This window comes from Cnephaeus nilssonii, assembly GCF_951640355.1.
Source record: "Cnephaeus nilssonii genome assembly, chromosome: 5".
Classification (NCBI taxonomy): domain Eukaryota; kingdom Metazoa; phylum Chordata; class Mammalia; order Chiroptera; family Vespertilionidae; genus Cnephaeus; species Cnephaeus nilssonii.
In genome coordinates, this window is record NC_137076.1 from 68,659,879 (window position 1) to 68,683,704 (window position 23,826).

At 38.7% G+C, this 23,826-nt stretch overlaps 1 protein-coding gene across 1 annotated transcript in view; it reads right to left on the bottom strand.

Annotated features, from left to right (window-relative positions):
• FAT4 (FAT atypical cadherin 4) overlaps window positions 1–23,826 on the bottom strand; it is a 155,957-nt gene that overhangs the window by 62,963 nt on the left and 69,168 nt on the right. The window contains 3 exon segments of the mRNA XM_079771296.1: window positions 6,964–7,314; window positions 8,763–9,024; window positions 20,266–20,397. Of these exon segments, the coding sequence (XP_079627422.1) occupies window positions 6,964–7,314; window positions 8,763–9,024; window positions 20,266–20,397 (745 nt within the window).

The window sequence follows — 23,826 nt, forward strand, 5'->3', positions numbered from 1 at the left end:
TATATATACTGTTTGCTATTTACTACGGTGTTGAAATGTTAAATTACACAAGTAAAGAGGAAAAAATATTCCAGAGAGTGTATATTTTTCTATACATTTCCTTATTTCTGTCACATAATTCCTGAGAGTTGAACATTAACGGTGCCACACTCTATATTATTAGCCCAAAATTTATAACTTCAGTAATTTATGGAGGCCGACACCAATTTTCAGAGGAGGGTAATAAAATTTTCTAATGTATGGCATTAGTCATGGATGCTTTGAGTCTACTTTTACATTTCTTGTCAGACCAATAAATACTTTTTAATTCCTATTAGGCACCTGGCTAATGGCCTTTGTGAAAATAATTCTCTTTCAAATTTTATTATGTACAATTAATGTGTTTTAAAAATATTATTTAAAGGAAATGTCAGCAGTAAAATTATACATGAAAGGCTACACATATAAATGCTCACACTATTATTGGGCTATATTTACATAGTATTTTATCTATTTTTCCTAGAAACATGTGTTACTTTTTAATTAAAAAATGATAAATACTTTTAACAATAAAGATAAAATTTAAAAAAATTATATGTAAATCCTCATTTCAGAAACTGATTCCAGGCATTTTTCTAAAAAAGATGATGTGGAGAATGGACCAAGCTCTTGTTTTAGTAAGTCGTTGACAGGTAGATAACAGGTAAGCAGTGAAAACAAAGAAATATAAAATTTCCTGACCCAGAGTAGTGTTTTCTTCACTGACCCAGCATGCCTTTTACATTTTCATATTTTATCATAAAGATATTGGGATATTGTAGGGTATTAAAAGACTTGCTAAGAAATATATTGTGTACCTAGATAACTCATCCTTAATAAAGATTTTATATTCTGGGATTTTATACCAGGGAAATTTTATTGAGTTAATAAATTGCTTACAAATAGCTCCTATATTTCTGAAATTAATATCAACTATTCAGGTGTCAGAAATGATATTCACTGTTTGCCAAGAGTCTTCTAGAACTATTTGATCATCCTTTTTCTCTTTTTTTTTTTTTCCTTTGAAAAATACTTTCTCAGGATTGTATGAATACTTGAGTGACCTTTTTGCCTTTTCTTAAAACTCATCAAGTTGCTCACAAAGGCAAGTTTAGTTGAATAATAGTATTTTTTTTCTACCTGGTAGGGCCTTCCTGTTCTTTGGTAAAAAATGCTAAAATTACTCTTTTCTGGTGATTTTATGGTCTCTATCTAATGTGCTTTGTCTATATATTGATGCAGAGAACAAATATTTATGAAGAAACTTGCAGGCACTGGCTTATTCACAAAAATGTCTAAGATAAACAAGGGTTGAGTAGATCTTTGAAAAGGTAGATTTTCCTCCTCACTGTGAGTTGTGGCTTTTAATCTTTATAGTTTATGACTACTCACAAGTGAACAAAGCAGAGGTTAGAAAGTTCAGAACACTTAAAACTCTGAGGACCAGGAAAAATATGAATAAATAAAGCTAATGGAGGCCAGTCAATTCAACAGCAGGGATAAAGAGAATTTTAAGATCTGACTAGAACAAGGTCAACAGCTACTTCAACTTGTCAACTTAGAATTCCACAGGGATTGGGGGAGAAAAGCACCATGATAGAGGATCCTGTGGGAAGCCACCACTTGCCAATACTGTCAGTGCACCAAGGAACGCAGAAGGCCGATGGACCTTGGGGTTAGCAGGGCTGATGCTAAGAGTGTTGAGATAGTGGTGGCTCAAGGCAATTCCCTAACCTGATAATCCTTTTACCGTTTACCAAACTTTACCTTTGATATGCCTGTATCCATTTTGCTAAAGGGAAAATGTATATTCAAGTAAATAAAAAGCGGACTGGGTCAGAGGTCAGTGTGCTCTTCATGAAAGAGACACCCCCTGATCCCCAATGCCTTCTAAATTCATATTTCTTGTGTAGCATTTTCATTTGTGCGTCAGCCCCTCCTTCAGATCCTGAACCCCGCAATGCAGGTCACGACAGGGTCCCCCCAAATTACTTTCTAAGGATATATATAAGAATAATTAAAAATAATTTGATTTAATATTAATATGTATTTTATATATAATATATGTATATATTTAATATATATTTTAAATCTGATTACTCTCTAAGATAATGTTTTTGCATTTCCTATAGCTAAATCTATCAGAGAATACTGAATTCTTATTCTTTGAGGCACAATTATATTAAGAAAAAGTTGTGAAAACACCTGGATAAAAATAATACCAACAAGCAGAGATATAAAATTTAGTTCTATGCAAGCCTATAAAATCTTGCATGCCCCAAATCAAAAGAAATGAAAAATACCAACAAAATGGCACATGGCCACGAAGTGATGGCCTAGCACATCTACATGAAATAAATCAAGTGGAACGTCCACTGTATATGCTGCTTCCTTGAGTAAACAACTAAATCACAGAGGCAAACAGAGAACCCGATACTGAGCTTATATAGCCAAGCAGCAAATAGCAGAACAGCCTCTTTTTTAGGGAAAGAGTTTGGTGGGGGAGGTTGGTGGAGTAAGTTTAACTTTAAATAGAATTATGAAAAAGAAAAATTTGACTACATAGTCAAATTCATCATGACAAACATATTAGGTGATACTATTAAAAATAAACCGAGGACAATTATCATTATCTTTGAGAAAAAAATAGAATGATATAACTACTGCTGCACAGGATATAGCAGCACCATCTAAGAAGCAGGTCTCAGCTCCGGGACGGGACCCTCATTGCCTCCATCAGCCCAGGGAAGCCTCTCCATTGACTTCGCTGAAAAGAAAAGGCCTTTCCACTCCAGACAAGTCTAAGTGACGCTGGCACGTGCTCTTCATCCACAGAATTCACATGGACATATGGAAACTCAAAACTCTCCCTGAACACTTGCAGCATCCGGAAAAGAGCTCAGACATTTCTCTCTCTCTGCTCTTTGTATCAAATATTAGAATCATAAAACAGTAAATAAATTATTTTAAATTCTATAATTTATCCAAAGCAATGAGACTTGAATCTAGTGGGCTTTTACAGGCCACCAGATCCTCAAATTTAAAACAGTCCAAATTTCTAACATTTGTGTTCAATATTCTGAAAGTGGTTTAGTTACATGATTCTTTCTGGCAGTTTTATTGTGTATGTGTGGTTGTATTGCATTTGGGGGGATTTTTATTTTTTATTTCAGTCTCACGAATAACTTAAGTCCCAGAAAACGTAGCACGTAACTATAGATATGAAGTTCTGTTGTAAAATGTGCACACTTATTCACAATATGAAAACCATTCACAGGTCAAATGATCTCCACTGTGTAGCATACATCTAGAGGTGAATTTATTAGGCAGTAATTACAATCATTTTATTCTCAAAATAGCCTATGACTACCCAAGATTTTGAAGACTATAAGATTTATTCCTAAAGTAATAAAGAATTATCAAAGCCATCATATTTCCATAAAGCTTCAATTGATAATAGTTTGACTCAAAATAGTACTTTTTAAACTGTGTGCATGGAAGCCTTGAGATCAGTACATACTCTACTTATCTTGTGAAAACAGTAAAATATTTGCATTATTTTTATTAAATGATCATGTAACCAAAAATTTTAGGTTAACCTCTTGGAGCATTTAGATAATGATAACAAAATACTTTACATTTATTATCATATAAAATGTATTCATCTAAGAAGGTGACCATATTACCTCCTCAGGAACATTTTGACAGAGAGTAAGATGAATTTATTAATTTTAGAAAGTCTAAACAATACTGTTTGCAAAATACTTTGAGAACTATTTAATGTAACTGAGTTGGCAATTTTAAACAAACAAGGTTACTCTTGTACAGTCTTATCATTATCCTTGAAATTCAGAGAGAATAGGAACTGTGTCCTATATTTTAGGTCAAGGTACAGGAAATTACGCTGATAAAAGTATTCAAAGCTAAAACAATGGGGAAATGTAGCTTAATTTTTTTTTTAATCCAACACAATTAAAGGGGTGGGGGGGTGGGGGGAATCTATGAAAAGCAACTTGAAGTCAATGGTTAATGAATGTCTGTGCGTACATGTGCATGGACTATCCCAGCATATTTTCACAAAGAAAGTTTCTTGTTTGTTATTTCCCCAGTTCCCTACATTTTAAGGCATGAGGATAAATGAACTGTATCCCAGAAGAGCACACAATCCTATGAAACAATGGGCCCTCCCTAACCCGTAAGAAATAAATCACAAAGAAACATGGCACAAAATTCTTCACTACAGAACAGAATGGGCCCAGTCAGTCACAAGGACAAGTAAGAAAATATTCATATCCAGGGAGCAGGTAAACTAATTAAGGCTATAATAGAGAGATCAACTTCTAAAATAGAGACTAACCTCACTTGTTTATAAATGTCTATTTGGAGCCGATCCACAGAGTGGGGCTGATGTACAGGAAGGAAACAGCGTCTGCAGCATTCCTAGGCCAGCACCCGTGCAAACTTAACACTGCACTCGACAAACCTTGACTATTGTTTGTATTACTAGTAATAGTAGTGGTACTAGTATTACAGCCACTTCTATCATTTCTTCTTCTTTTTTTTACTTTCCATCTTTTATTTTCTATCTTAGATGTAATCATGTGTCCAATATTAATTGTGTTTGAATAAGAGGAGAAAACTTTAAAAAGGACTTCAAAATTTTTTTAAAGAAAGCATTTTCAATTTTGTGAATTGAAACATATAAAATAAAATAAAAAGAAACATATAAAATACTGATACATTTTACCCCCCACATCTCTGTCAGGGACATTTCTAGATACTCCTGAAAGGGAACTAAGTATAGAGCAGAAGGTTGAAACACAGTGATACTCTGCAATTGCATAAATCAAGTTAGGGAGAATCAGGAAATTCTAAATTAAGATTGATATGCCTGTGTCACTAGGCATATCCTCAGGCTAGGGACCTATTTCCTCTTCAAAGGACTGTCCCTTTTTTTCCCTACTGACCGGACATTTAGCTGCATCCAATGCAGGGAAAACAAGGTAGCGACTTTCCCAGAAGTTAGCTAATGACTGATAACCTGCACAATGTTATCACTAACAATAAGTTATCGGATACTAGAGGCCTGGTGCACGAAATTCGTGCATGGGACAGGGGGGGGGAGAAGTGTCCTCCACCCTCTACAATCTGGGACCCCTCGAGGGATGTCTGACTGCCCGTTTAGACCCAATCCCGGTGGAATCGGGCCTAAACGGGCAGTCGGACATCCCTCTCACAATCCAGGACTGCTGGCTCCAAACTGCTTGCCTTCATGCCTGCCTGATTGCCCCTAACCACTTCTGCCTGCCAGCCTGATCACCCCCTAACCACTCCCCTGTCAGCCTGATTGATGTCTAACTGCTCCCCTGCCAGCCTGTTTGCCCCCAACTTCCCTCCTCTGCCGGCCTGGTCACCCTTAACTGCCCTCCCCAGCAGGCTTGATCACCCCCAACTGCCCTCCCTTGCAGGCCTGGTCCCTCCCAACTGCCCTCCCCTGCTGGCCATCTTGTGGTGGCCATCTTGCCCACATGAGGGCAGGATCTTTGACCACATGGGGGCAGCCATCTTGTGTGTTGGAGTGATGGTCAATCTGCATATTACTCTTTATTAGATAGGATAGAGGCATGGTGCATGGGTGGGGGCTGGCTGGTTTGCCCTGAAGGGTGTCCTGGATCAGGGTGGGGGTTTCCTTGGGGCATGGGGCAGCCTGAGCAAGGGGCCTGTGGGGTTTGCAGGCCGGCCACGCCCCTGGGCAACACAAGCGGAGGCCCTGGTATCTGGGATTTATTTATCTTCTACAATTGAAACTTTGTAGCCTGGAGCAGAGCCAAGCCTTCTGCTCGCTCTGTGGTGGCAGGCATTTCTGTTGGAACTTTTTTATCTTCTATAATTGAAACTTTGTAGCCTTAAGCGGAGGCCAAAGCAGGCCAAGGCTGCAGAAGCTTGGCTTCCTCCATCACTGGGGGCAACCCTAGCCTACTGCTCTCTCCAGATCTGTGGCTGCCGCCATTTTTGTTGGGATTTATTTATATTCTATAATTGAAACTTTGTAGCCTTAAGTAGAGGCCTGGGCTGGCCAGGGTGTGCGGAAAGCTTGGCTTCCTCCATCGCCGGGGAAACCCAAGCCTCCCTCCTGCTCTCTCTGTGGCCCCAGCCATCTTGGTTGAGTTAATTTGCATACTCGCTCCTGATTGGCTTGTGGGCATAGCTTGTGGGTGTAGCGGAGTGATGGTTAATTTGCATATTATGCTTTTATTAGATAGGATGTGTCCTTACAAAGCAGGTCTTAGAAGGAAGGCCAGGGGAGTCATATGTTTTTTTTTTAAGCTTATCAAATGCTTTTGTAATGAATAAAAATCAAATACATGGAAAGCGTAGATTTAATGAAAAAATTTCAACTTGATTTTATAGCCTAAGAGCTCTGAGACTGTCCTTTGAGTCAAAGCATGAAAGCTTGCCAAAATATTATTAGTTAGCAGTTTTCAGTTAGAAATACAAAACTACTCATACATTCCTAAGTATTTTTTGAAGACTTTGGTTTTACTTTTGCTTCCAAATTTTATTCTTTTTACATTAACATAATACTATATGTAAGTAACTATTTTTATTTATCTGACAAAAACCTACCGAAAAGTTGTTTTATGATTTCTACATTACTAAACTGCAATACTCTCACACTTTTTTGGGGGTGTGGGGAAGATAAAGATGATAAAGTTTATAAAGCAATAACAATGCATGCTGCCTAACTATCATAAATAAGAAGTTAACTGATAAATTACTTAACTTGTTTCATCCTCTATAGCTAAATTATAGATCTATTTCTTAACTTTGGACCTATATTCACAAAATGCAATTTTGTGACAGCTGAACAATATAAATAAAGATAACATAAATCCAATAACATTTTTAATAATGTTTTTTAAGTATATAAAACAAAGTACATACCGTCATCTGCGTCGGTTACATTAAACACAAGAACAGTAGATCCTATAGCTAGATTCTCCATTAAAGATGTGCTATATGAACTCGAGCTGAAAATAGGTGGGTTGTCATTTACATCTAGTATATTGAAATAAACCCTGATGGTAGTAAATTGCCCTCCACCGTCTTCAGCTCGAACAGTGAGGATATAATATTGCTGTGCTTCATAATCTAATATTCGAGTCAAATTAAAGACTCCAGTAACTGGATTCAGGAAAAATATGCCATCTTCATCATCTTCATTCACACTATATGTAATTTCTCCATTCACACCAGAGTCATCATCTGTAGCTAAAATAGCTGCTACCAAAGAACCTATCAAAAAAAATAAATCAACAGTCCAAATTAATGGGGCATGGATATTACTAAGAGAATACACACACAACACCAAAAAATTATTTGCACAATGGAATATTTTAACTAGAGAATCACTATGAAAACATAAAGAACACAACATTCAGCTGATTTCTATGTTAACATTGATGCCAACATTCCCAAATATTAGCATATCAAGTATTCAATATCCAGTAGATCTTATGTTGCAGTGTAAATATTCTGGGTATTCATGGACACAGACAATAGTGTACTGAAGGCCTGAGAAGGGCAGATGCAGAATGGAGGGGGGTCAATGGGGGAAAAAAAACCAAAGCTGACATCTGTAATACTTTCAACGAAAGATAAATTTAAAAAAAAAATATTCTGATACTAATACCATTTCTGACATTATTTTGCTATCTGGCACTACCAATTCATAACCACTCCATTAAGTAATAGAGACATGAATGGGGGTCATTGCTAGTGTCAGGATTGGGCATTCCAAGAAATAATACAGAGTTAGGCCAAGGAGGTACCATTTGACAGCTCAGATGGCCATTGCTATAATTAAGCAAGGAATAAATGTGATGGGAGCTTCATGAAGAACAGGCTCATCTTGGGGAGTGAGGGGAAAACTGCAGTGAGGAAGTGAAGAGTCCTCTATAAATGCTTCTTTCCTTGTCAAATGAATTTCCAAAAATATGCCTTATTAGGCAAACACATTCTAACTGTGATTCAGAATAAAATTTCAATTTTAGGTAAGAATTTCCAGTAATGGGAATGAAGCAAACACATAGACACTGCATACTCAAACTCAACAATCACAGCATCATATGTTCCAAGAGGCAAGACAATAATTCAGGATTCTTATTCTACTCACATTTATTGAGCACCTGCTACTTCTCAAGCCCTACTTTAGTAAACTTACATATACATTCCAAATTAATCTTCACCCAAATTCTAATGGGAGTTACTCTTTCCATTTTACAGCAGGAGGAATTGAAGCTTAGAGAAATGAATTAACTTTCCTTGGTCACATAGCTAGTAAGGATTAGAACCACTTTTCACAGGTTTCCTCATGCTTTCTCTTTGCTCTTTCTATACATAGCAGCATAATCACAATTGACATTTCTAAAGTGGAAAAACAAAATCAAAAGTGTGGTTGCCAGAAAAATTAACAACCCATATTACAAGTACTTTCAGAAACAGAAATATCTGTAACTAGTAATCAGATCAAGGACTAACCTCACTTGCTCTGAAAAGTCTAGCAATTTGCTTAGGAATTATAGCAAAGATGGCTAATAAAAATATTGAAAATCCAGCATATATATTTTTATACCTAGTAGCATATGATAAAAACTAGTCACTAATGAATGGCAGTTAAAACACAGTCTATAACTGGAGTCAAATGTGATCCTTGCAAAATACACCTAAGGGCGTGCCCCTACCTGGGGTTGTGTCTTCTGGGATGTCGAAAGAGTACACAGGCCTGGAGAACTTGGGCGAGTGGTCATTCACATCACTGACAGTGATGTTGATTCTCATATCTGAGGACTGGAGACCGTCATCTGCGCGGACCAGCAAGGAGTATTTGGAACGGCGTTCTCTGTCCAACCTCTTGGTCGCTATCAGATCTCCGGATTCAGGGTCAATGCGGAAACTGTCATCAGCTCCACTAATGATGGTGTATGTGACGAGAGCATTTGCACCCTAAGAAAGAAAGACCAGCATCTGAATTGTCAGAAATGGAACAGTTAGGGCACCACTCTTTAGGCTGAGTATGTATTTGACAGTGAGAGGCTCTGGACTTAATTTCATAGGATGCTATAGCAGGCGTCCTCAAACTATGGCCCGCGGGCCACATGCGGGTGTTTTTGCCGTTTTGTTTTTTTACTTCAAAATAAGATATGTGCAGTGTGCATAGGAATTTGTTCATAGTTTTTTTTTAAACTATAGTCCGGCCCTCCAACGGTCTGAGGGACAGTGAACTGGCTCCCTGTTTAAAAAGTTTGAGGACCCCTGCAAGGTTTCAAAAGGTACAAGCTAGTGTAGTAGGTTACCTAGCCAGCCTTTCACCATTCACTCCATTAAGTAATATAGAAAATATCAACCTTCAGGATTAGTTATATTCTTTTAATTCATAAAATATACACATGGGAAGGAGTAAAGCTGTCACTGTAGACGGTGTGTTAAAGGCTTGCCTTTTGCTAGGCCGTTACAACACTACGAGGTATGAGTTCTCAAAGGAAGACACGGGGTTCGGAGACAAGAGCTAACTTACACATCATCACACATAAGTGCCAGTGAGGATTTCAAACCCAAGTCCGCCTGACTGAGCTCTGTGTTCCTTCTCATTTAGCAGGAAAAAGTATCTAAACAAGGCAAGGGCTAAATGGAAGAGGCTCGCAAAAAGCACCATCAGAACCAAGAATAGAGATTATTTTGAGTTGACTTATTAGGAAAAATATAATGGAGAATGTGCAGAGCTGGACTGGATTTTGAAGAAATGTTTTTTTGTGTTTGTTTTTTTTTTAAAGCAATGAACATGAGAAAATGTTTGAGTATGAGCAAAAGTGCAAAGGGAAGAAGGGCGTGCTTGGCGTAGTCACCATTGAGCACGTTAGTTGTATGGAAAATGTTAATGTAGACCAAAAGAAGAAAGTCGAGCTAAAATACTAGGTTATGGGTCTATGTTGGAGAATCACAATCATAGCACTCATTAGCTTGAATTCTATGGCCAAGAAACCACTGAGCTTGTTTGAGTTGGAAACAGTCTTTAAGGCTATCGATAGAATAGAATGGACAAGAGTTGGGGGAGGCCAAGAAGGGAGATAGTGAGGAGTTTGAGCCCTAAAGACTGGAGCTTCATTTCCTCAAGGCAAAACTGTGTGCACTCTGTATTCTGTGCAGGTTCCAAGTCCCCTTTCTGTAAAATGAAAGCAGGGATGATTTCTTGGGTTCTCCCAAGTTTTTGAACCATGGCCTTCAGAAACTTTAAAGTATGAACTAGGAAGTTGGCAGAAGGAATGGAAAGTTGAGAAAAAGAGCACATTCATTAAGTGTTTATTACCTGCTAAGCACTGCTCTGAGCATATCACTTCATGGGCACTAAATGACTTAATCCTTAAAGGCAATCCCCTTAGATACGGACTATTATTATCCCCATTTTGATGATAAAGCGTCTGAGACAGGAATTTAAACCTTGGCCTCTTGCTCTAGAACTCAGACTCTAACTCATCACGTGGCATAATACACGGGACAAATCAGTGATATCTGATAGGTTATTGGATATAGAAATAAAAGTAACAATACTCTCATTTGTTCAGCATTCCCATAGTCTCATGTCCTTCTTTTAACAAGGTTATGTGATGGGTACAAGTGAAAGCAAAGAAAAATAGTATCAGATTACTTGAGCTAGGAATTAAAAGACTACTCTTGCTAAAGACACTTCAGGATAAGATCTGAATTTGATGCAGGATCTGCTTTGACGCAGTGATATATGGCATGTTAAGAGACTGAAGGATAGCGTCATAGAAATGGTTATGTGGCAATCAAAGAGTTGAGAAAAGGTTTGCAAAACTATCTGCAGGTCAATATGCGTACATGACAGTGAAAGTCACCGATCTGTTGAGAATTTAATTAGGTTAGATAAAGGAACAGCGGTGTAAGGACTAAATATAAACAGCTGTGTAAGGTCGTTTTAAGAGTGGAAAGAAGGAACAGACATATATGTGCATAAAACACATAGACACAGACAACAGTGTGGTGACAGCCAGAGGGAAAGGGGGCAGGGGAGGTGAAAGAGGGCAAAGGGGGGCGGGTAAATGGGGACAGAGATTTTACTTTAGGTGATGGGCACACAATGCAGTGTGCAGATGTTTTGTTGAGTTGTGCACTTGAACCTGTATAACAGGTTAACCTGTTTAACCTATTAAACAATGTCATCCCAATAAACTCAATTTAAAAAAATAAAAAGAGTGGGAAGAAGGAGAAGCAGCAAGGTTGAGGAAGGAGGGAGGGACCCAGGGGGAAACCCAGAGGAACAGCCTGCCACAGAGGTTAAAGTAAGGTTTCAGGAAAGAGTAGGTTTTAACAAAGTCAAAATAAAGAAATTAAGGAGAATTACAGTTAAAGCACCCATCTAGATTTGATGATAGAAGATGCTAACTCCACAGCATTTTAAAATCTGTTTTAAACTTATCTGTATATTGTTGGAATTATAAACAGGTTGACTTAGGTCTTTTAAATCATGTATAATGTAATTGAAATACTGAGTTAAATAGCCTACACTGCACTGGTTGAGATGTGATGCTCTGGAGCTGGTGTTCGGGTAGAATCTCTGCTCCACTACTTACCCGTTGTGTGTCACTGGGCCACTACTTAACCTCTATGAGCCCGTTTCTTTGCCTGAACTGTCGGGATGATAATATTCCCCGCCACACCCCGTAGGGCTGTTGTGAGAATTGAGTTAATGCATGTGAAGAACGGAGAATAATCTTTGAGAAACAGCTAAGGATATGACAGTGTTAATTACATTTATTCCTATTTTTAATATTTTCTTATAAGTAAACTAGAGGCCCAGTGCATGAAATTTGTGCATGGGGGGGTCCCCCTCAGCCCAGCCTGCACCATCTCCAATCCGGGACCCCTTGGGGGATGTCTGACTGCCAGTTTCCTAACTTCTCACCTGCCTGCCTGCCTGATCACCCCTAACTGCCCCCCACTGCCAGTCTGATCACCCCTAACTGCCCCTAACTGCCCCCCTGCCAGCCTGGTTGCCCCCAACTGCCCCCCCACCCCCGCCGGCCTGGTCACCCCACACAGCCTGCTACTGTGATGGCGTCCTGGACAATTTGCATATTCCTCTATTATTAGTATAGATATAGTGTGTCAAGTATATTTAATGACTAAAATGTCTGCAAATGAGTAAATCAAACTACAATTAGCGTTGCTATATATCCCAAGAAAAATATGTTTCCTGGTTTCCTATTCTACACAAATATTAAGTCTTGACATTGAGGTATAAGTAATGTTAAAACTGTTGATTTCAAAAATTACATTTTGATTTAAATATACTCACATGAGACAAATATATCCTTTACTGTTGTTAACCACTAGAAGTTTATTTATTATATAGACAGCTAAAAACTCTTGAGAAAGATGTTAGGAAGGACACACATCCAGGGTGTGTAGGAATAGAGAAGGCTGATGTGACAAGAGATGACAACAATCACAGTTTCTCTACATTTGTTCCATCAGAATTAAATATGTTTTATCCTTCACAGTCAGCAGATACATAAGATGAAAATTTCTAACAGTTGCAGGCAAAAACACTCTTTCAAAATGTATGTTTAGTGGCATTTGCTATATTTAGTACTGCATTCCCCAAGCCAATCTTAACATTTTGTAAATTGAATGCCTAAAAGCACATTTTAATTTAGAAACTGCTGAGTTTAACATATTGCCTATATTTATTTTGTATATTCAGGTGTACGTGGAGTACCTATGGTATTTATTGTAATTGTACCGTCTTAACAGAAACATTCGATAGCATTTTGAGACTTCTAATCTGACCACATTCGGCTCTCTATTTCACAAGGAATTTCATTATTCTAGTACAGGAGTCCAGGTAAGAAAAGAGCTATTTTCAGTTCCCACTTCTTGAAATGGTATTTGGAAATTAAGGGAAAGCAAAGAAACAAATACACATTAAAAGCTATTACACAAATGGCCTAAAATTTAGAAATGTTCTGTCTCCTAAAGTTATGATAATTCTTCTGAGCTGAAGCAAAGGTATCAGACTCTATTGGTGAAACAATCTTTTTTTCCTATTCAAAATCAGATGATGTGGTGAATTAATAGTTCTAGTGAATATCTGAAAATGTCTGGCCAAGAGTCATGATTTAATTAGGTCTTTTGAAAAGCCTATTTATTTACTTAATATCCAAAATATGCAGTATCGGCAATACCACAAGAAACAAATATCGTATTTCAGCTACAGCACAGAGAAATAATGCTGTTTAAAAATATTTTACTCTCCTGAGGAACCTCAGAGACAAAAGCACGTGAAAGGAATTCTGAAAGTAAATAGCTATAAATTGCAAATGCATTTTACATCGTCAAGTAGTTTCAAAAACAAGTATGGCACCATGAAACAAAGCTTGAGTATCCTTGCCCACTACAGGCATAATAATTCTGTTTATGGAAGGAAACGGGAGACTCAAAAAGTCACGTGCTTCTGAAAGATGTGTATCTTGATCCAGCACATGTTTCAAATGATATTTAAATTAAGTTTAACATGTACATGTTGCTTTCTAAAACTGAATCCCTGACCCAAGCATTATTCTCCAGTGCCCGACTAGAGTTTCTCTAACATACTAGTCCAGTACTTTTATGTTCGATTTCATTATTAAGAAAAAGTGTACAAATAACAAAAAAATATATCTAAACAATTTGCTGATGACCTACATAGTCTTAGTGTTTTAAAGAATTCCATTAATCTCTCAAAATCAATCCACCACCTGGGTAGTTATGTAATAATTTAATGCTGATGTGAAAAGTGCTATAAATGGAGCCATTGCAAAAGGGTGTCAGAGTTGCCATCCCAAAAAAACTGCCTTACGCGTCTTACTCCAGGAACATTTGGGATGTTTGAACCAGCAAAGTAACCTTGGATGGGCGAAACCAACACTGTCTTACAAACTGTGACAAAGCTACCGGGATAGCAAACCTGCTGCCCACAGGACCGATGTTCTGGACATTCTTTACACTCCATCGCCAGCCACGTATAGCTAACGGGTAACTAGCCTGTTAGCAACAGCAGAAATTTCTCTCTCTATTCAGTAATGATTTCCTTTTCTTTTCTCATTAAAACTCCTTGCCTTCACTCCATGATCAGAACATAATTTGGGTTTCTGCCTGCATCTGTATTCCCAGATTGCTTTCTTTCTTTCTTTCTTTCTTTCTTTCTTTCTTTCTTTCTTTCTTTCTTTCTTTCTTTCTTTCTTTCTTTCTTTCTTTCTTTCTTTCTTTTTATCTCAAAGGCTTGTAGCATCTCACTTTGGCTTTTATTTTTCACTGACCCCAGACTCCAGCCCCCACTAATACTCCAGCAGATATACAATTCATGGGGAGCTTTTACTTGCAAGCCCTTACTGAAATAGGAAGATTTAACTAGAAGTGGTATCAACTAATGATGTCTAAAATGGAACTCTTTTGGCACCTAAATTGAACATTTTTTGCATGCACCATAGAGGAAATAAATGCTAGCTCTAAAATCAAACCAAATGAATGAGAGGCTTACCTCAATTGGTAAGTAGAAGCCCTTGAAATGGAGCACAGAGAGCCTTTCTTCTGCCCAGAAGTTAGTAAGCAAATTTTAGAGACTATCTCTGAACTTAAGTAGGTTTCTGAAGCTGCTCAATGTCCATACCCCATTTTTACCTCTTTCTCCAGCGGCCGCTGCACCCTTTACTTCCTTGTCCAGACTTATTCCCCTTTCTTCCTCCTCCTTCTCTCTATCTCTCTCTCTCTTCTACACCATAGCTCCTTACTGACCTAAGGGCCCTCAGAATAGAAAACCAGACCAAGATAGACTAAGAAAAACAAACACAGATTCTGGCAGCTGCCTTTGGGGAAAAGCCAGTCTCAGGCAAAGGGGAGCCAGCGAATGTGTCCGTCCCTTGGACTAGAACAGAATTAAGGAATCTACCTACAGATTTCCTTGACTCTCTCTCCAGCACCCTGATGGGTGTGCAAAGGAATTTAACTTTTAGAGATCCTGGCTATTCCGACCTATTCCAGTGAATACACCTACTGGTTTCTGAGGGGTTTCTAGGGTTCACTGGGAAACTCCTATAGAGGACTTTTTAAAACAGAGAGAGAAAGACCAGGAAAATGCAGGGAATTAGCCCATAAGCTTTACCAAGTCATACCTGAGATTTTTCCCTGGAAAATGGACTGGACCAAGATCCATCAATTTATGTTTCTTTGAATGTTTCAAAAAAAGCTTTCAAACCTTACCCAGTCTGTCTCCAGACAGTTTTAAGCATCATCCAAATGATCCCTTATGAAATTTGGCATTTTGGGGAGGTTTAAATGAAGAGTTTATAACTCTGATTAAACAACATAAATTAAACTGGCCAGCCATGTGTACCATGAACTGGCGATTCTGGCTGATCAACTAAAATTATTCAAAAGAGAGAAAAAGACGAAGCTGCCAAATCATGAACTTACAGCTCCAGCAAATAAGCAATGAGGTCAGACCTCCCCAAGGTCTCTTAGACAAGGGGAGAGAGAAGTCTGTTCTTACTTTAAAAAGTCAAGTCACCTTAAGAAGGAGATTTGAGAAACTGAAATGGGATTTAGAAAAAGAAAAGAAACAGAAGCAAGCATAGGGCTGCTCCAAGGACGACGAGAGGGCGTTTCCCCTTCTCCTTACTAATACTTTAAGAGAAACTTAAATTACCATAAAAGGGGGAATTACTAAGGCCCTTGCACACACTGGGGCTACTTCATCTATTCTTAACCACACCCAACTAAGTTGGCCTCTCCCTCAGAGTAAAGCTTCTGTACAAATGGTAGAGATATCTAATCTACCAATGTCTGTTTTGTTGTTGTTTGAATCCTCACACGAGGATATTTTTCCATTGATTTTCAGAGAGAAGCTGAAGACAGAAAGAAATACCGATGTGAGAGAAACACATCGATTGGTTGCCTCCTGCACGAGCCCCGACCAGGGCCCAGGTTGGGAGGAGCCCTGCAATCGAGGAATCAAACCAGACCCTTGGGTCCACAGGCCAATGCTCTATCCACTGAGCAAAACCGGCTAGGGCAACCAATGTCTGTTTTTTAATCGGAACCTGTTCCCTGATAACTAGGGAATGATATGGGCAACATATATTTTTACTAGTCCAATCTACCCCAATTCACCAGATAGGGTAAAACTTTCTTGAAACCACTGACACCCACATATCCTTTTCCCTGAAGGGTGAAATGTATTTATAACTAAATGAATCAGATTCTAAAGCAGGTGGGAAAATAATAATTTTTAAAGGAACCTCCGCAAGAGGAAACTAATCTTGAGACTGACTGAATGTTTGTTGCAGGATGTTACAATCCAACTCGGGACCTTTTCCAGTACAGATATTGGCAAAACTAATTTAGCCACTACAGTATTTTGCCTCTACCTAATATTCACCAATATCCTTTAACACCTGATGCACAAGCTGGAACTAAGCCCATTATGTAAGGCTACTTCAAAGGGGGGCTTATAATTCCATACACAAGCACCTAGAATTCTCTTGTCCTCCCCGTAAAGAAACCCAATGGGAAATGATGGATATTTGCACAGGATCTCAGAGCTATAAATAAAACAGTTATTCACAGAAACCCCATGGCTCCAAATCCAAGTACCCTATTATCAGCTATCCCCGTGGACTGCTAATATTTTTCAGTGATAGATTTATGTAGTGCCTTTTTCAGTATTCTTGGTTTATTTTTGTGTGTTTTTTATATTTTTAAAAAGGCAGTAAATACCTCTTTGTTTTCACCTGGGAAGAAGGGAGTTTACTGGGACAGTTATGCCGAGGGATATATGAAATTCCCACTTATTTCTCTCAGATATTAAAGGTTGATTTGAATGATATTGAATTTCCCAGAAATTCTACTCTAATCCAATATGTGGATGATTTACTTTTATGCCCTAGGACATATTAGACTCCCAAGAGGATGAAATTTACCTTTTACAACAGCTAGCCATAAAAGGAATATAGGGTCTCAAAGGGCAAACTTTGATTCTGCTTACCTCAAGTAAATACCTTGGTTATCTAATATCTAAAGATGGACTATGAATTATCCCTGAGCACTCAGAAGGATATCCTTTACTCTTCTAAAAACAAACAAACAAAATACAGCTTATTCTGTATTAGACTAGACAGTGTCACGATTAGAGTCCAAATTTTTCATTAATAGCTCAACCTCTATATGTCTGATTAAAATCAGATTGACCTGATCCATCCAAGTAAAAGCTCCAAAGAAAGAATTATTTAAAGATCCTTCTCTGAGACACCATATTTATAATACCTTTTAATACATGAAAATAAAGGAAATGCTTTGGCAGTTTTAACTCAAAAACAGAGATCATCTGTCAGAGGAGTGGGGGGTTGCATAAAAAAGGTAAAGAGATTAAGCAAGAAAACCCAAAAACCTTATAGATACAGACAACAGTGTGGTGATTACCAGAGGGAAAGGAGGTGAGAGGAGGCAGAAGAGGACATAGGGGGTATAAATGATGATGGAAGGAGACTTGACTTGGGGTGGTGAACACAGAATACAATATACAGGTGATGTGTTATAGAATTGTACCCCTGAGACCTATATAACTTTATTAACCAATGTCACCCCAATAAATTCAATAAAAAATAAAAAAGGACCTATAGGATATTAGAGTCAGTAGCCAAGGGGTTCCCACCCCGCATGGTGGCTACCTCTGCTACTGACGTGTTAAGCAAACAAACAGAGGCGATAGTTATGGGCTCTCCTTTATTTATATTCCTCATTCTGCTGCATCTGCACTGAACACTCATCACACTCAATGTTCCTGTCAGTGGACTGGCTTCTTATGAAGTACTCTTGCTTTCTGTGCCTAATATTACCTTAATTCGATATAGCAGCCTTAACCCAGCAACATTTCTACCTTCTCTGCGGGATGAAGACATCCACGATTGTGTTTTACTAACTGGCCACCTTCTTGTTCCTAAAAGGATTTATTGGAAACTCCTGTTGATCATGCTGACTTAATTTGGTTTACAAATGGATCTTATCTGAAAGATGAACAGGGACATTACTGAGCTGGATATGCAATAATGTCCATGGTGGACATAATTGAAGATTCTTATTTACTTGCATAAGATCTGCCCAGTGAGCTGAATTAACTGCTCTAACTTGGACTTGTCAATTGGCCAAAGATCAAATAGCCAATATTGACACTCCCCTAAATGCCCAGCCTTTAAATCCCCTGAAAACGAGGGTTCCCAGCATGTTCTCCCTCCAGGGAGCATGCCCATGCCATTCCCTCCCCCTCTTCTTCTCCTTCCCCCATAGGCATACTTCGCCTAAACTCCAAGGGATCACACAAGACTTGCAACCAAGGGAGCAATGGGCAGCTGCAGCTCACCCTGAGCTAACCTGTCTCCAAGGCCCCACTTTCTCTGACTTCCCAGTGAGCCAAAGCAGCCCAGCCGAGGCTCCCCTGTTGCTTCTTTATGCCCTTCCTTGTTTCACTCTCTTAAGTGTGTTCTTGCTTCAGTCAATAAATTCTTCAGTCAATAAAATAAAGTTTTCCAATACTTCTGGAGTTTAGCTTAAGGCAGTGGTTCTCAACCTTTCTAGTGCCGCGACCCTTTAATACACTTCCTCATGTTGTGGTGACCCCCAACCATAAAATTATTTTCGTTGCTACTTCATAACTGTAATTTTGCTACTGTTAATGAATCATAATGCAAATATCTCTGTTTTCTGATGGTCTTGGGCTCTACAGCAGCAGTTCTCAACCTGTGGGTCATGACCCACAGGTTGAGAACTGCTAGCAGGGTCGCCTAAGACCATCGGAAAACACAGATATTTACATTATGATTCATACTCTGATGCGTGTTGGGCTTAGTTTAAGGAGAAAGGGGATATTAGTGTCTGGACAGGTGACTCCTCTTTCTCAAACACCATAACCTGAATTAACCCCTTTACCTAGCAAGAAGGAGAAAACAGGCCATGGACTTCCTTCATGGGGAAAAATATAAATTACAAATTAGATAAGTTTCTATGACATTTGGAGCATGATGATTACATAGTTAAACTTAAGATATAAATATAGAAGACAGTAATCTAAGTTATGCCTCCAGATTTCACATTCACCACTAGGCAAGGAATTTCTGTTTATTAACAAAATTAAAAAAGTCATTAGGTTGACTAGATAATTTCCTTAATATATAAGGCTATTACTGAATTATATATTTTAATTTACAAATATGTACATTAAATAAAAATTATAAAATAGCCTTAACATTTTAAAATTTGAAATAATTTGCTTTGTTTTAAATCCTCACCCAAGGACATGTTTTTATTGATTCTTTTATTGTTTCTAACCTGAAACCTAGGTATGTGCCCTGACCAGGAATGGAATTTGCAACCTTTTGGTGTACAGGACAACACTCCAACTAACTAAACCACCTGGCCAGGGTGATAATTTGCTTTTTTTAGCTATAATAATAAAAGCAAATATGCAAATAATATGCAAATCAAATGAACAACTGAACAGCAGAACAACCATCCGGATGACCATCCAGAAGACCATGCTATGACACGCACTGGTGCCAGCCCAGCCAAGGAAGGTGTGATGCTGTTGGTTGGGAAGCCCCACCATCACCCCACGATCACCCCTGCAAAGGGAGGCCCAGGCCACCCAGCTGGTGGCTCTGTGGTGGGTGGGCGGGGCCTCCCTCTGCGGGGGTGACTGGTCATGGGGCTTCAAGACTGCGAGAGGGCACAGGCTGGGCTGAGGGACCCCTTCGCTCCCGAGTGCACAAATTTCATGCACCGGGCCTCTAGTATTAAAAATAAAAACCAATCTTTAGCTGCTATAAGATAGCAAATTGAAATAATAAAAGCATAAAATGGGTATATTTTTATTACTAAGAATTAAAATAATTTGGCTAAGAAATCTAAAATGCAACTAGAAATGGAGTTGTGAATTGCTGATCTAAGGAAAATTACCTCTCCATAATCTCTAGATTTGCATTCTTATAATACATTTCAACAATCAATGTTCTCTTTGGAAAAGAACACACACTGCTTAGCCTTAGTTATTGGGTAATAAAAGTTGTCAACATGTAGCAGAAATTGGATAGATCAGTGGAATACTAGGTTTCAAAAATTCAGACACAGGCTCTGAGGTACCTCGTCAGCATCCATGGCTGTGAGCTGCATAATCTTAGAGCCATCTCCGATGTTCTCCTCCACGGTGAGATCCAGCATGTCCGTTGGAAACACGGGTGGATTGTCATTGATATCCTGAAGTGTTATTTCTACCTACAAGGAGAGAAAGGAACAATGTGTGAATGATCTAGATGTCTGCAAGATACAAATGCAAATGTATACGAGAGACAATCCGGCCTTCCAGAAAAGAACCAGGACCTTCATAAACAATATCCAAGCAACAGAAAATAGCCCAGAGGAAGTTGTCAACTCTTTATAGAGTAAATATAAATCCAAGTAAAAATTATTTGACTTGTTGACAGTAACTGATTTTAAATGGTCGCCTTGGTGTTTATACTAAAAAAGGTCCACCGATCAACTGTCATTTTAATCCCCAGTTTTGTGCACCAGTGTGCCTGTCACCCAACCAGTAAATGTCACTTGTCACACAGATGAGGTGGTGTACAATTTCCTCTTGAAATGTTTACAGATTGGCAACTAATGTCTGGGGGAAATAAAGAAGTTCCCATTTCATTTTAAGAAACACTCAGCATTTTCCCTTTTAAAGTCAACCTTCAACCTGAGGGGGAAGGAAAAATATACGCATCTGCATCTTCTTTTCTATTTTCACTCCTATCAGCACGTCTTAATGTGATGAAATCTAAGCAAGCATTCCTTTCAGATGTCCTGTTTATATAGATTGCAAATATTACAGCTCTGTTTGAAAGATCTTAGGCATTCATTTGTTTGTTTCCCTACCTAAGAAAAATTGTTTGGAAGGATTTGGAAGTCCATATAATAACTTCAAACCATGTGTTTCCTCTTCTGAGCTAGGTGCTAAAAGCTGAATATCTGATAAGAAAAGAGAAGACAGCTGCTAATAAAACTGAAAGTTTTCCCAATTGGGTCACAAAATTAAGTCATGATGAAAAATCCACCCATCCATTTAGCTGGGATATAACCAAGACATTTTTCTCAGGGGATGAAATGTCATCTTTTATAGTTATATTGTAAAAACTCCACCAGATCCAAGAGTGATGAGGATGAATTTGAGCAGAGGAGAGAGCAAAAGGATTCTGATTTCTCCTTTCCCAAGAGGAGGGCAGGGCGGGGGGCGGGGCGGGGGGGGGAGGAGAGGGGCGGGTTGCAGAAAGAAGCAACAGCTAAGATTCTCATTATTTTGTGTCAAGGAATGAGTGGGAAATACAAGAGAGCAAGACATGTAAATGGATGAGCAATTGACTAAAAGAAGAAAACCAGAAAACAGTATACCAAGTTAAGTACTAAATAATTACTATAACTTTAGGTCCACCTTTAAATAGGAGAGTTTGGATCATAACCAATGACTCAGATTAGTCTAGGCCTTAGACTCTCGAGCCACATGGGGCTCTTTGGCCCCTTGCGTGTGGCTCTTCCACAAAATACCACGTGAGGGCGCGCACATACAGTGCGATTGAAACTTGGTGGCCCATGCGCAGAAGTCGGTTTTCAGCCTGGGGGAGTCTATTTTGAAGAAGTGGTGCTTAGAACACTCAAGGGGCCAAAGAGCTGCATGTGGCTCGTGAGCCGTGGTTTGCCGACCACTGGTCTAGGGGATGGTTACACAGGCAGTCTCAGCAGGTAGGCACCTGCCTGTCTGGTTTCGACTAGCACCATCCTCTACCACTTTCTCTAAGGAAAGGTCCAGGATGGCCACCATCGAAGCCTATAAGGAGTGTGTCCAGCTTCATTGCACGGTTGTAAATGGGTTTTGCTGGCTCTGGGACTTACTAGTATTAGCCGGGTAAACTTGAGCACTTAATTTCTTTTCTTTTAAAGACGTTTTTATTTATTTCAGAGAGAAAAAGGGAGAGGGAGAACGTGATAGAACCATCAATGAGAGAGAATCATTGATTGGCTGCCTCCTGCATGCCCCCTGCTGGGAATTGAGCCCACAACCCAGGCATGTAATCTGATTGGGAATTGAACTGTGGCCTCCTGGTTCATAGTACAATGCTCAACCACTGAGTCACACTGGCCGGGGGAGCACTTAATTTCTTAACCTCGTTCTCTTCTTTTTAATATTGGGATAATAAGAGCACTTTATGATGACTAGATTTTGATGATGTCAGAAAAATGCTTAGCACAGAGGGAAGTGTTTGAGGATTTTCTATGCATATATGGGTCCCCCACACATTGGATAATCTTTCAACTGCCTTACATCCTGCCCTTGGCAATTTCCAGCCTGATAATTCTAGGTCTTAACATGTGCTTGGCTCACTCTTGGGTCTATCCATTACAATGCTCTCTTTGAACTAAGACTGGTATGACTTATTTTGAAATGTTATCATATAAAACACAGAAATCAAACGCTGAAAGTTTAAAGAAGGTATCTAGAAACAAAAATTAAGACATAATTTTTAAAAACTCCTTTCTTTCTGTACAAATTAGATCGCCTTAAATAATATAGACACTGGCTATTATTGGTTTATTTTAAAATGCCAAAATTTTAGGGGACTCTTTTCTCCTCTCCACATGGGAGTCTGTGCTCATTTCTCAATAAATTTCCACCTTTTGCTATAAAAATAAATAAATAAATAAATAATGCCAAAATTTTAAACTAGTCTACAATATTATTCCTACACTAAAAAAAAAATTGTATGTGTTGAAAAATACATTCCATTCTTTTAAAATACAAACCAAAAATCACTGCTTAGCTTTCAGTGCTAGCATTGCCCCTTCAGTGTGTGATATTTATCTTTACATTTGTTTAGAGCTGAAATAAGTAAAATAATTGCATTTAAATTTTCATCTTGGAAAAAAATAATCACATTGTGAATTCAGAAGCTCCCCTTCACAAATGGTTATATTTAAATAAAAGCAAATAAAAACTGCCAACAGCTTCCATAATTTAAGTCCAAAGGGAATTTTCAAAGTATCAATTCTGAAAGTTTGTGAAAATTGACCCTCCAAACTGGAAGAAAGCTTACACCAGGAAGATAAGGCACGTGCATATTTTATGCCTGCCTATCAAACGTTGACCTTGTGCCCTTCAGGAGGAACATATGTGGTTTCACCAGATACAATTACACTGGCAGTTGGTAGCTTCGTGGTTGACTTATTCTTAACAAAAACATCAATTGTAGCTAATGGTTGAGCCACAGGTATTGCCCATGGCCATCACCTCTGTCACCATTTAGGGACCTTCAGAATAATGTCTTTCTTGGCTGAGACAACTGATCTCTAGCAAATGAAACCCTGGTGAATGAAGAATCATATTTAGACACAAACATGGTTGAAATTAAGGGGGCTAGTGAGCAATTAATTTAAAAATGGTCTGTGAGGAAGAACCAAGATGGCAGCGTAGGCAAATGCCTATACTTGCTGCATACCACAACCACATCAAAATTACAATTAAAATACAGAACAACCATCATCCAGAACTGCCAGAAAGCTGGCTGAATGGAAGTACTGCAACTGGAGAAGTAAAGAAGGCAGCATACTGAGACTGGTAGGAGGTGGAGGTAAGGAACGGGCTGGTCCAGCACCCGGGTGTGCCACTTT